Source organism: Solanum stenotomum, chromosome 1 (genome assembly GCF_019186545.1).
Source record: "Solanum stenotomum isolate F172 chromosome 1, ASM1918654v1, whole genome shotgun sequence".
Lineage (NCBI taxonomy): Eukaryota > Viridiplantae > Streptophyta > Magnoliopsida > Solanales > Solanaceae > Solanum > Solanum stenotomum.
The window spans coordinates 88884401-88897857 of record NC_064282.1 but is presented as its reverse complement, the minus strand read 5'-3'; the positions used below and the strand labels follow the sequence as shown (position 1 = coordinate 88897857).

The following is a 13457-nucleotide window of genomic DNA, read 5'->3' as shown; positions in this document are numbered from 1 at the left end:
AAAAACATTATTAAATATACTATCGAATTTTGAAAATAGGACTATTTATATCATCTATTAAAAATTGGGTTCATTTATGCATCGTTCAACAGTAAAAGTGCTCATCCATGTCATTATTTTTAAACGAAAAACATATCTGATTTTAACATACCACCGTGTACACATGGCGAACAGTAATAGTTCATGTCATTAATTAAATGAGCTAAAATACAAACCCATCTAAATTTTTTTTAAAACAGCCAACCCAAATTTATTTTACTTATCTTTATTCTTTTCCTTTTACAGTTTATTGGTAATTGGTACAGCACAACACTTTCCCATGAAACAAAATGTTCAAAATTTCTCTCATGGTACACTCCTCTTCCCAGCCGAGCCCTTTTTTTTTGTACCATTATTCATAGAGACAAAACAACATTTTTCTTTTAATAAATTTCAATAACAATAAAACTCTAGTGTTAACCATTCTTATTATTTTACTCAAAAAATATAAATAAAAGAAAAATGACTAAGTTTTCAAAAAATCGATTAAACTTATGATTTAAGAGAAATCAAATTTCAAAAAAAAAAAAACAGAGTCGCCACTTAATTTTTTAGTAAAAAATCAAGAAAAAACTTAAAGCTTTCAAAAGATTTAAACAGATAAAATCAATTGAAAATAAAAGGGTTCGAAGTTCAATGTACATTCCGAGAAGGTGTTAGGCCCTCGGAATGCCCGCTAACTCGCGGTTGACTGGCGATTTAACTAAAAATGATTTTGACTAATTTTGAAATTTTAACTAAGTAAAAGAACTCATTATTGTCATTTAATTATCTTAAGGGGAAATAAATCAAGGGGAAATTTTTCTAAAGGGGAATAATTTAAGTAATGACCAAACTAACATTAAAATAGGAGCCAAGTACTAAAATATATATACTTTAATTTGGAAAATAAAATGAAATGACCCTCCTCGGGAATTTAATTAAATTGAACCATAAGAAAATCAAAGTGTTAGTCAAATACAAATAAAATAAGTAAAGGAGGGAAAGGAAATAATTAGAGTTGGATTTTGACCCAAATCCAATTAAATTGGGCTTTTGGCCCACCTGTCCTAAGTCTACCACTTTGCCCACCATCATGGGCCAGCTATAAATAATGGGTTTCAACCCATTGACTTCCTGGACCTGCTGTGCAAAGAAAATTGGGCTTTGGCCCATTTTCGTTCATGTGGCTCCCTGTATACATTGGGTGTATATTGTCGTATATAGGCCACGTTTTGACCCCTTTTCTGTATATTGAACTGTATACCAACTGTATACGACCCTTGCTGACGCCTCCAACCTGTATTTCAAATTTAAGCCTAGTATTTCCGCATTTTGAATTGTATATGTATACTTAGTCTATACAAGTTGTATATCAGCCTGCTTTCAGAACTTGTACATTAGTTTTCGGGACTATATTTTAGCTTCCCTAATATGATCTTTTGCCAAGTCCAACTCAAGAGAATGTTGGGTTGATTAACCCAACACGATGCAAAAGGGGGAGTCCGATGGACTCATACAAGAGAATTGCACATGAAAAAAGAAAACACAAGGATTAGGGGGGAATAAACATAAACCAACACTGCTATGATATAAAGAGAAGAAAATAAAATAAAATAAAAACAAAATATATACACCAAAGACCTTAACATAGAGAAGTATTATCAAAGCAAATTACTATAGTGTTTGGACTGAATCAAACCCTTTATGTTTCACAAAGTGCACAATGGACTTAACATTACAGATGGCCACAAATTTAACAAATTTAGGAATCTTTTTAGAGTAAGCAAAATTAACTAGACATTAATTATTAAAGAGTGATAAAAGAACTTAGAGAAAAAATAAAAATAACTCAACATTAGGTAAATGAACTTTTTAAAGAAACAACACAAGTATACCATTTGCATAAATTAAATACTCTCAACTTGGATAAGAAATGCTATGACAGTTACACTACTGGCAGACCTATTCACAAAAAAAATAAAAATCTATAGCCATATCTTTGGAACCTTGATACCTAGGGAAGGTCTAAAGAACAAAGAAACAATGACTTGAAAAAATGACTCTAAAAGTTATGATTGACTATGGATGAGTGGTCCCTAGATTCAAGTTATGAAATAACCCACTCAACGGGGATAGACACACGCGGGACAAGAGTGAAAGAAGAAAAATCGAACTCTAAATTTCATGACCCGACTCACATTTTGGATTCTAAAAAAAAAGGAGTAGCTTAAGAATAGGAGACTAGAACCACAAAAAAAAATGAAATTAGTTTTCGACTAACTGCCAACACTCTCAAAATATACATGGCCTGATTAACAGTAAGCAAATGACAGCCAAATACATCCACACCATCATCTAGAATTAAGCTTATTTCAATGAAAGAGATGGGAGCTCAAACAAGAAACTCATACACTAAGGAACCAAGATTACAATAAATAGGATCGAGGAAAAATTAAAAGAATGCATCTCGAGTCATCAAATGTCAACGTCATGCCAGGAATATAACAAACCCAAGTATTCAAACCACATTAAAAGGGTACGACAAGCTATAAATCCACACATGGAATTTCAAAGAAAATAATCATCTGACAGTAATAAACAACACACGATTTGCTAAGACGGAATAAGAGGTAAGAATGGGAATGTTACCTATTCGGGGGCAACGACTAGAACAGGCCGAGCTGGAACGACGACCTTCACCACGCGAAATCCAAACACGAACAATAGCCAAGAAGTTTGGGCAAGAATGTCAAACCCAAAACACAAAAAAAAGGATCCCTCCTCTGTTTTCCTTGAAATATATTTAGTAGGTATTAATTATTTTTTGATGCCCTTGGTAAAAATTTCCCAACTCCAAAAATCTCTCCACTTTTCTCAAAAAGTCCCCCTTTCTCTTAACAAAATAGTAGTGGGTTATATAGAAGGATACTAGGGTTCCGACCTTGGAGGGAAATGGATAAAAAAGTCGAATTCAAAGGGCCCATTCGAAATTCAAAACTCCAAATATCTTTTCACCATTAAAGGGAGACAAACTTTTTCGAGACTTCTGCCCATTCCGAAAGAGGAAAGGGGAGATGGGCGGCTGGGATCAACTCCATTGTCCTTGCTGCTCGATGTGGCGTGATCCCGCAGCTGCATGGACGGTTTTTGCAGAAGCTCAAGACTGGAACAACACTGTTGTTCATCTGCTGTGGGTTGTTGTTTGGACTGCTGTGAACGTTGGAAAGGTTCTGGGGTTTCTTTTGAGGAAGATTGGGCCGGGTCGGGGGAGATATGGGTCGACGTGGTGGGCTGCTGGATTGGAAAGGTGTTGGCTGATTGAGAAATAAGAACAGTGGGCTGGAAAATGGAATCGGGCTGCTGGAAGTTGGAATTCAACCCAAAATTTGGTCTTTTAAGATGGGTCAAGGGTAAAGGCAACTTAAATTTGTGAGAATTAGATGAGGCTTTGACCATATGATTTAAATTATAGCCTATCGGAGATTAAAGATGTAGCCAAATCGAATTAATTGGGATAAATTTGGCTAGTAATTTTTAAATAAGACGAATCACTATAATTAGCTAACGAACTTCTCAATATTAACGAAATAAAATAATTAACTTACTTATAACATAATTGATTTAAATACAAACTAATTTAGAATGCTTAATTTAATAAATGTAGAACTCTTTCGCTATGATTTTCAAAATGTAAGATATACTAAATACATATATAATTACATGAAGTATAGTTATTATTGAAAAAACTGTAAAGATCGATTGAAAGTACTTAAAATGACCTTGAAACTAATTTGAATTATATAAAGCTAATTATTCCGAATCGTTTGAAAAATTAAGAAGGTCAGAAATTAATTATTATCGGGGACGGTCAAAATTGGGTGTCAACAAATGTCCCTCGTTTGACTTGGATTGATACAAGAAATTCGAGGAAAATGAAATTGACTAATCCAATTTTGGCCAACCACATCTTCATCTTTGGGGAAAAAGCGATTTGGTACGGACTATAGAAATTATGGCCGAACCTTGAAAATGAGTTTCCTACATATCTCAGACTGTATGAGAACTCAGGCCACTTGTAGTTTGGTACGCTTGATCTCACGCACGATTTTGAAAGAATTCAAAAGCCATCATGATACCGAATTATGGAGGAATCAGAGTGCTCAGAAATAAGATTTAAGGGCGAATGTTCGAATACAACCGAGTTTTCAACATTGAGCCCGCTTACATATCCCTCGACCTAGGGAATCAGACTGCTTGTAGTTCGACTCAATCAGTTGAAAAGGAAATCTCTTATGCAAGATAACCTTTGGTTCAGGAGGAGTGACAAAGTAAGTCGAGTATGAAAAATGATGATTATGGTGCGCTTCACACCCATAATTAAGAACTTACAAGAACATAATTTCCAAAGCTCTTGGTGCATTGTCACTCAGATTAGAAAGCTACTTCTGGTAGAGACCAAAATTTTCTGGATGCGAAACTGAAACCAGGAAACCTAAAGAAAAACCCACATGCCTTCTGATAGGGGTGTGGTTTGACTATGGTGGAAGTTGCTCCTTTGCTCGCGTCCTAAGAGTTTGGCACTCCTCTTTGGACTATGTCCCAGTTCACTGCTAAGAAAAAGTTCCACGTTGTGCTGCATCCTTTTGATGTCGTCCGCACCTGTGGTTTGTTTTGGAGAATTCATCCTTTCGGATGCTCTCGACAAAGACTGAGATAAAACTTATTAGCATAAAAATGCAATTCAAATGGGAAACAGTGTCTTTTACCGTGTTGACACTTAATTGTTCTCCTTGAACATTTGACGTCAATTCTATCGGGTTTGACGTGAAGCAAATAAGGCTTGTGTCTCATATTTACAATATGATCTTTAATGTACTCTTCCTTTGATGTCAAAGTAGTTAAATAGACTGATGTAATATGTTGATAGTTCTCTTGATGTCGTCTTTACGAAGAAAATGATGTAATGGATGTTGATTCTCTTGTGATAGGTAAATCTTTCTCTTGCGATGTATAACTCCTTCTCTTGCTATGCATGAATCCTTCTCTTGCGAGGTATGAATTCCTTTCCCGCGATGCATGAATTTTTTTTCCGCAATGAATGAATCTTCTCTTGCAATGTATTAATCTTTTCTTGCAATGCATGAATCTCTTTTTCTTGCGATGCATGAATCTTTTCCCTACGATGCATGAATCTTCTCTTGCAATGCATGAATCTTTTCCCGCGAAGCATGAATCTTCTCTTGCAATGCATGAATCTTTTCCTGCGATGCATGAATTTTCTCTTGCAATGCATGAATCTTATTCCCGCGATGCATGGATCTTCTCTTGCAATGCGTGAATCTTTTCTCGCGATGCATGAATCTTCTCTTGCAATGCATGAATCTTTTTCCCGCGATGCATGGATCTTCTCTTGCAATGCGTGAATCTTTTCTCGCGATGCATGGATCTTCTCTGCGATGCATGAATTTTTTCTCTTGTTATGCATGACTTCTCCGCGATGCATGACATTTTCCTCTTGCTATGCATGCAAATTTTCTCGCAATGCATGGCCTTTTTTCTGCAATGCATGACGTTTTTCCCACAATGCATGAAGCTTTTGATGATGCCTCCCTGATACCAAATGAAGATAATACTTCACCGAGCAACATAGATGATCTTCTGGGTATCTTTTGGATGACGATATCATCTCAATCGACAATATAAATAAAATGACCCTCGGAGTAGTGGTATCATCTTATTTGACAATACGATATAAATGACTCTCTGAGTAGTGATATCGTCTCATTCGACAATATAAATAAAATGAACCTTAGAGTAGTGGTATCATCTTATTTGACAATACGATATAAATAACTCTCCGGGTAGTGGTATCGTCTCATTCGACAATACAATATAAATAACTTTCAGGGTAAGAATATTATCATATTTGATAATATAATGCAGATAAACGTCTTCCAGGTGTCTCTAGCTGTTGGAAAATAATAATATTGCTCTCTTCGTGGTTTTCGTTTGTTCCATCTCCGAACATAGTCACAATGTTCATTATGATCCTCGCTTTGCTGGGAATTGAATGAAATAATGTTATTCATGTTCCAAAATCTTTGATATAAGAAGCGTAAAATATTTTCTGCATCCACAGAAAAAATTGTCAATTTTGGGGAGCTCTTCGCTCTTTTGACTCCTCCATATTCATTAAATGGTGGAATATGTTGATTTTGAGGCGAACCTATAGTGTACCCACAGAAAAAATTGTTAGTTTTAAAAATGAATTGATTTGTGTCGATCTCTTCGGTTGTCTGCTTCTTGTCTTGCTATCTCCAGTTGATTTCTGCGATCTCCCGCTTCTTGATAGATAAGACAAAATATTTTCATGCAGAAATAATTGAAACATGAAGGAAAAGTTTTTAAGGAAAACATATTTTCAAAAGTAATGTTTGAAAAAGGTCACTGCCAAGTGTCATGTCATGCTAAGCTTTATCGAAGGTCTTTGAGATTGATGACTCGAGGTCTATGTGATCATTTGCTGGGAGGTATTCAAAGTTGCTCTAAACTGTTGATGAACCTTGTTGAATTTTTAAGGTCATCCTAAAAAATTTCTGTCCCAGTTAACTGACTTGGCTTATCTTTACTATTGATGAACAAACCATGGAATTTTTGAGATCCTCTCAAAAATTCTGTCCCAGTTGCAAATTTCAAAGTAACTTCAGTCTCGACATTGTTGGAGAGATCTTCTTCTAGAGAATTTTTGAGTCCCTCTCAAAAATTCTATCCCAATTTCTATCGTAAAGAAAAATAGAAATCTTACGGGAGACATGACCGAACCCTTGTAGCGCCTACGTATCCCATCGAGGCAAGAATCAGGTCAAACGTAGTTCAAATACAGAAGGAAATATTTAAAGAGGGATAAAGGGATGACCGAGGCCGTCACAGGCCGCCTACGTATCTCATTCTTGAGAATTCAGGTCAGACGTAATTCAAATACAAAAAAAATACTAAAAAGGGATAAAGGGGTGACCAAGGCCGACATAGGCCGCCTACGTATCTCATTCTTGAGAATTCAGATCAGACGTAGTTCATTACAAAGGGATTGATTCTAAACAAAGCAATTACAAGCAAATAGAACGATTATAAGGAAATAACATAAATACAAACTGAAGTTTTACACATAGTATCTCTTGACAGCATCTGAGTTGATCGATTTTGGCCATTCGATGCCATCCATCTCCGACAGGACTAAAGCTCCTTCGGATAACACTTTGCGAACCATGTAGGGTCCTTGTCAATTTGGTGCAAATTTCCCTTTGTACTCAGCTTGATGAGGAAAAATGCGTTTGAGAACCAACTGACCCACTTCAAATATTTTGACTCTTACTCTTTTGTGGAAAGCACGAATCATTCTCTGTTGATAAAGTTGACCATGACAAACAACAACCATTCTCTTCTCATCAATCAATGTTAACTGATCAATCTGCCTGCGAATCCAATCTGCATCACTCAATTCAGCTTCTTGGATGATTCTTAATGAAGGTATCTCAACTTCCGTAGGTATGACTGCTTCTATTCCATATACTAATAAGTATGGAGTAGCTCCAATCGATGTCCTGACAGTCGTTCTGTAACCCAACAAAGCATATGGCAACATCTCGTGCCAACCTCTATGATTGTCAATCATTTTCCTTAGAATCTTCTTTATGTTCTTGCTAGTGGCTTCTACAGCTCCATTCATTTGGGAACGATAGGGGGTCGAATTCAATGAGTAATATTGAATTGTTCACATATCTCTCTCATCAAGTGACTATTGAGATTCGCTCAATTATCAGTAATGATAGACTCTGGTACACTGAACCTACATATCAAATTGTTGCGAACAAAATAAGCTACAACTTTCTTGGTCACCGACTTGTATGAGCTGCTTCCACCCACTTGGTGAAGTAGTCAATAGCAACCAAAATGAATCTGTGTCCGTTAGAGGTGGCTGGCTCTATTGGACCAATGACATCTATACCCCAAGCTACAAACGACCAAGGTAAACTCATAGCATTGAGTTCATGAGGCGGGACTTGAATCAAATCTCCATGCACTTGACATTTATGACATTTCTGCACAAACTTGCAGCAATCATGTTCCATAGTCATCCAAAAATAACCAGCTCGGAGGATCTTCCTCGCTAAAGTGAGCCCATTCATATGAGTACCACAAACTCCAGCATGTATCTATTCAAGAAGCTTTGCAGCTTCACTAGCATTAACACATCTGAGAAGACCTAAATCTGGAGTCCTCCTATAAAGGATTTCCCCACTTGCAAAGAAATTGAGGGCCATACGGCGTATCGACTTCTTCTAGTTGAACGTTGCATTCTCAGNTGCAGCAATCATATTCCATAGTCATCCAAAAATAACCGGCTTGGAGGATCTTTCTCGCTAAAGTGAGCCCATTCATATGAGTACCACAAACTCCTGTATGTATCTATTCAAGAAGCTTTGCAGCTTCACTAGCATTAACACATCCGAGAAGACCTAAATCTGGAGTCCTCCTATAAAGGATTTCCCCACTTGCAAAGAAATTGAGGGCAATACGGCGTATCGACTTCTTCTGGTTGAACGTTGCATTCTCAGGATAAGTTCCGGTCTCTAAATACCTTTTGATGTCAAAATACCAAGGCAAACCATCTGGTTCTACTTCAACATGTGAACAATGAACAGGTTGCTCTTTTACCTCTATATCTAAGGGATCAATATAACTTGTATCTGAATGTTTAATCATTGAGGCAATGGTGGCGAGAGCATCGGCCAACTCATTCTGTGTCCTGGGAGTGTTCCTGAATTCAATCTTGCGAAATCTCTTGCACAACTTTCGTATATACTGCACATACGACGTGATCTTTGGGTTCTTTACGGCCCATTCTCCTTGATCCTGGTGAATTAGCAGATCTGAATCTCCGATAACCAACAGCTCGTGAACGTTCATATCAGTTGCCATCTTCAGACAGAGGATGCAAGCTTCGTATTCTGCCATGTTGTTCATGCAATCAAATAGGAGTTTAGCCGCCATAGGATAGTGTTGACCAGATTCTGACACTAAGACTGCTCCGATACTTTTCCCTTGATGATTCGCCGCTCCATCAAAGAATGCTCTCCATCCGGGGTACGCTTCAGAATTATCTTCACCCACAAATGAAACTTCCTCGTCAGGAAAATAAGTCTTGAGTGGTTCATACTCCTCATCAACTGGATTCTCTGCAAGATGATCGGCTAAGGCTTGTGCCTTTATCACCTTCTGAGTCACGTACACAATGTCAAATTCACTCAAAAGTATTTGTCATTTAGCCAACTTCCCGGTCGGCATTGCTTTCTGGAAAATATACTTCAACGGGTCCATCCTGGAAATAAGGTATGTGGTATAAGAAGACAAATAATGTCTCAACTTTTGAGCGATCCAAGTCAAAGCACAACATGTTCTCTCCAAAAGAGTGTAACGAGCCTCATATGGACTGAACTTTTTGCTCAAGTAATAAATGGCTCGCTCTTTCTTCCCAGTTTCGTCATGTTGACCAAGCACGCATCCTAATGCATTATCTGAGACAGACAAATATAGCAATAACAGACTCCTCTCTCGCGGAGGGACCAACACCGGCGGATTGGACAAATAGTTTTTGATGGCATCAAAAGCAGTTTGACATTCTCCGGTCCACTTGGTCGAGGCATCTTTTTTCAATAACTTAAAGATGAGCTCGCACACCACGGTGGATTGAGCTATGAACCGGTTGATGTAGTTCAACCTTCCTAAAAAACTCATCATCTCTTTCTTGGTCTTCGGAGGAGGTAATTCCTGGATCGCCTTGATCTTGGAAGAGTCAAGCTCAATGCCCCTCCTGCTGACTATAAATCCCAACAACTTGCCAGCTGGCACTCCAAAAGCACATTTGATGGGATTTAACTTCAAATTGTATCAGCGCAAGCGATCAAAGAACTTCCTCAAGTGAGTCTAGTGATCCGAACTCTTGCGGGACTTGATTATGACATCATCTACATACACCTCGATCTCCTTGTGAATCATATCGTGAAATATGGTTGTCATAACCCTCATATAAGTAGCACCGGCATTCTTGAGACTAAAAGGCATCACCCGATAATGATATACACCCTAAGGCGTGATGAAAGCTGTGTTTTCTACATCTTCTTCGTCCATCAGGATCTGGTGGTAACCCGCATAACAATCCACAAATGACTACATCTCATGCTTAGCGCAGTTATCAATGAGGATGTGAATGTTTGGCAATGGAAAATTATCTTTCGGGCTAGCTTTGTTGAGATCTCTGTAGTCAACACAAATTATGATTTTTTCGTCTTTCTTGGCAATCGGAACAACATTAGCTAATCAAGTCGGATACCGCGTCACTTCCACTACTTGGGACTCGATCTGCTTTGTAATCTCCTCTTTGATCTTCAAACTCAACTCAGGCTTGAACTTCCGAGTCTTTTGTTTTACTGGATTGAAATCTGGATTGATCGACAACTTGTGGGACACCATATTCGTGCTCAGCCATGGCATGTCTTTATAAAGCCAGGAAAATACATCAATATACTCCCTGAGCAAACGAATCAGGCCTCTCTTTTGGGCTTCAGTCAGATGGACACTGATTCTGACTTCTTTGACACATTCCTCATCTCCGAGATTCACAGTTTCAGTTTCTTCAAGATTTGGTTGTGTTGATTCTCGAATTATTGAAACTCCTCAGCAATATGTTTGGGTACCTCATTTTCTTCTTCATATTCCTCGCACTCATCATTACCTGCCTCATTTTTTTCACTCGGTTCATGACATGACATGACATTGACAGGTTTTAAATTATTATTACTGAAATCATAAACATACAAAGTTAGAAAAGTAAAATATAAACAGATAAATAAAAAAAATTTCAATAAAAAAGGCTTTTCATTTAAATTAAAAGTCAAGCATAAACTTTGGCCATGGCCGAGGGTCATTTTGCCTTTCTAAACATCACAAGGGAATTTAAAAGCTTCAAACAAATAACAATTGCATAAAGGGTGGGTCTCGGGCCTCTTCCGAACTACCACCGATTTTAAAATAAACAAAGACACATATCTTTTCTACCCAGATGTGCGGGAAATCAGGAGTGGTATGGAGGACCAGTTCTACAATCGCTCATCAGGCTCTGCATCACGGATGCCTAATGTCCCAGCCTCTTCCTCGATGACCGCATCAAGCTCCCCAAAAAGGCCCCAGATTCCTTCCCCGAGACCAACATCGTTGACATTTTCTCGTACTGGAAATGACTGGTACAGATGAGGAATTGGCCTGGCCAATGCTTGATAAATACTCTTGTTCTTCATTTCTGCTTCGTCAGCATCTGTGGGGACATTCCCCAAACCAAACTTTACTCTTTTGGTGAGAATTTGGATAGGCTCGACGATTCCTTGAAAGTTATTCCCCAATCCGAAACCTGGTTCAAAACCATTCTGGAGCATGACGGTAGCAATCATCTTGTACACGAAAGGCATAGGAGGCTGTAGAGCTAAGTCATCACCGGTGGCATTTACTAGCTCCACCATAAATGACCAATTCATGGTCCTTCCAAACAAATTTCATTAGTAGGTGAAGGGTAGACGGCACAGCCCCATCCATATGAATGAATGTTCTGCCCAGAAGCAGGTTGTAACTGGTGTTGATATCCAACACCTGGAACTCGACGTTGAATTCTGCAGGACCCACCTGAATATCCAAGTTGCTCCCCCTGCTCAACAATCTCATTAGCTTGCTCTTCATGTTCAGCAACTTCAGGGATTGTATTTTCTGCATTTATGGGATGGTTAGAAGTAAAATGAATAGTAATAAGATTAGGGATTGTACCGTTCTTTTTCTTGGCCTTCAGATAGATCATCAACAGTTCCAACTTCACTTTCTCAAAAAATTACATCTCTGCTTCTGATGACCTTTTTCTTTACATGATCCCACAGTCTGTACCTAAACTCTTCATCTCCATAACCGATGAATATACAGGGAACTGATTTATCATCTAGCTTGGTTCTCTGCTCCTTCGGTACATGTGCAAAAGCTTTACAACCGAACACTTTTAGGTGCGAGTAAGACATCTCTTTGTTGGTCCAAACTCTCTCTGGAATTTCAAATTCCAACGGAACTGATGGACTACAATTGATAAGATAACATGTTGTACGAACTGCTTTACCCCAGAATGACTAAGGTAATTTAGCCATTCTAAGCATGCTTCTCAGTTTCTCAACAATGGTGCGATTCATTCTCTCAGCTACACCATTGTGTTGTGGGGTTCCAGGAACTGTCTTCTCATGCCTGATTCCATGGTTTGAACAGTACTCTTCAAATTCTCTTGAAGTGTACTCACCTTTATTGTCAGTTCGGAGACGTTTTAGCTTTCGACCCGTCTCTCTTTCTACCAGAGCAAGAAACTTTTGAAACACTTGAAACACTTGATATTTGGTTTTCAAGATATAAACCCACAATTTTCGTGAATCATCATCAATAAAGGTAACAAAGTATTTATTACGTCCCATCGATTATATCTTTATTGGACCACAGACATCAGAATATACCAAATCAAGTATATTCAACTTTCTTTCAAATGATGTCTGAAATGAGACTTTATGTTGCTTACCAAATAAACAGTAGTTGCAAGGTTTTATCGTTGTACCTTTGGCAAAAGAGATGAGTGATTTTTTGGAAAGAATTTGCAATCCTTTCTCGCCCATATGACCCATTCTTCTATTCCACAAATCTGCAGAAATCTCTTTGTGGGCCGCATTCAATTCACTTTGGCATATTTTTGCATTAGTTATGTACAACGTGCCACGAGCAACTCCTTTAGTAATCACCAATGCCCCTTTGGTGAGTCTCCGTTTTTGATTTGTAAAGTAGTTCTCATATCCATCTCGATCCAAATAAACTCCCGAGATCAAGTTCATCCGTAAATCAGGTACGTGGCGTACAACTTTCAAAACTAATATGCATCCGACATTTGTCTTTATGCAAACATCTCCGATCCCCACAATCTTTGAGTAACTTGTGTTACCCATTTTCACATTGCCAAAATCACCTGCTACATATCTGCAAAAAAGATCTCTTACCGATGTGGCATGGTAAGATGTTGTTGTGTCGACCACCCATTCCGACTCTACACCTGCCAAGTGCATGCATTCCTCTTTCTCGTTTATGAGGAGAACAACGTTGTCATTATTTTACACCATGGCAGCTGTGTTGTCATCATTCTTCTAGCTGCTGCTTTCTTCTTTGCTTCTTTTTTGATTCGGTCAATCTTTTTTGAAGTGACTTGTTGTTCGCAATTGTAGCAATTTCTGGCCTTTGATTTTGATCGGACCTTAGACTTCTACCATAGTTGCCTGAACTCCTTTGGTAACTTCTGCGTCTACTTTCTGTGATGA

General features: G+C 38.1%; 1 protein-coding gene across 1 annotated transcript; it reads right to left on the bottom strand.

Annotated features, from left to right (window-relative positions):
• Positions 1–7180: 7180 nt before the first annotated feature.
• On the bottom strand, positions 7181–7747 carry LOC125858512 (uncharacterized). Its single transcript, XM_049538314.1, has 2 exons — positions 7369–7747; positions 7181–7275 (listed from the first exon to the last, which is right to left on the bottom strand). Exons 1-2 carry the CDS (start codon positions 7745–7747, stop codon positions 7181–7183), a joined length of 474 nt encoding a protein of 157 aa, XP_049394271.1.
• Positions 7748–13457: the final 5710 nt, after the last annotated feature.

Excerpts from the sequence above, each read along its gene's own strand:
- LOC125858512 (XM_049538314.1), bottom strand. The coding sequence starts at position 7,747 with ATGAATGGAGCTGTAGAAGCCACTAGCAAGAACATAAAGAAGATTCTA. Across the intron at positions 7,276-7,368 it reads AGTCAAAATATTTGAAGTGG|TGTTATCCGAAGGAGCTTTA; the intron begins GTCAGTTGGTTC and ends TGGTTCGCAAAG.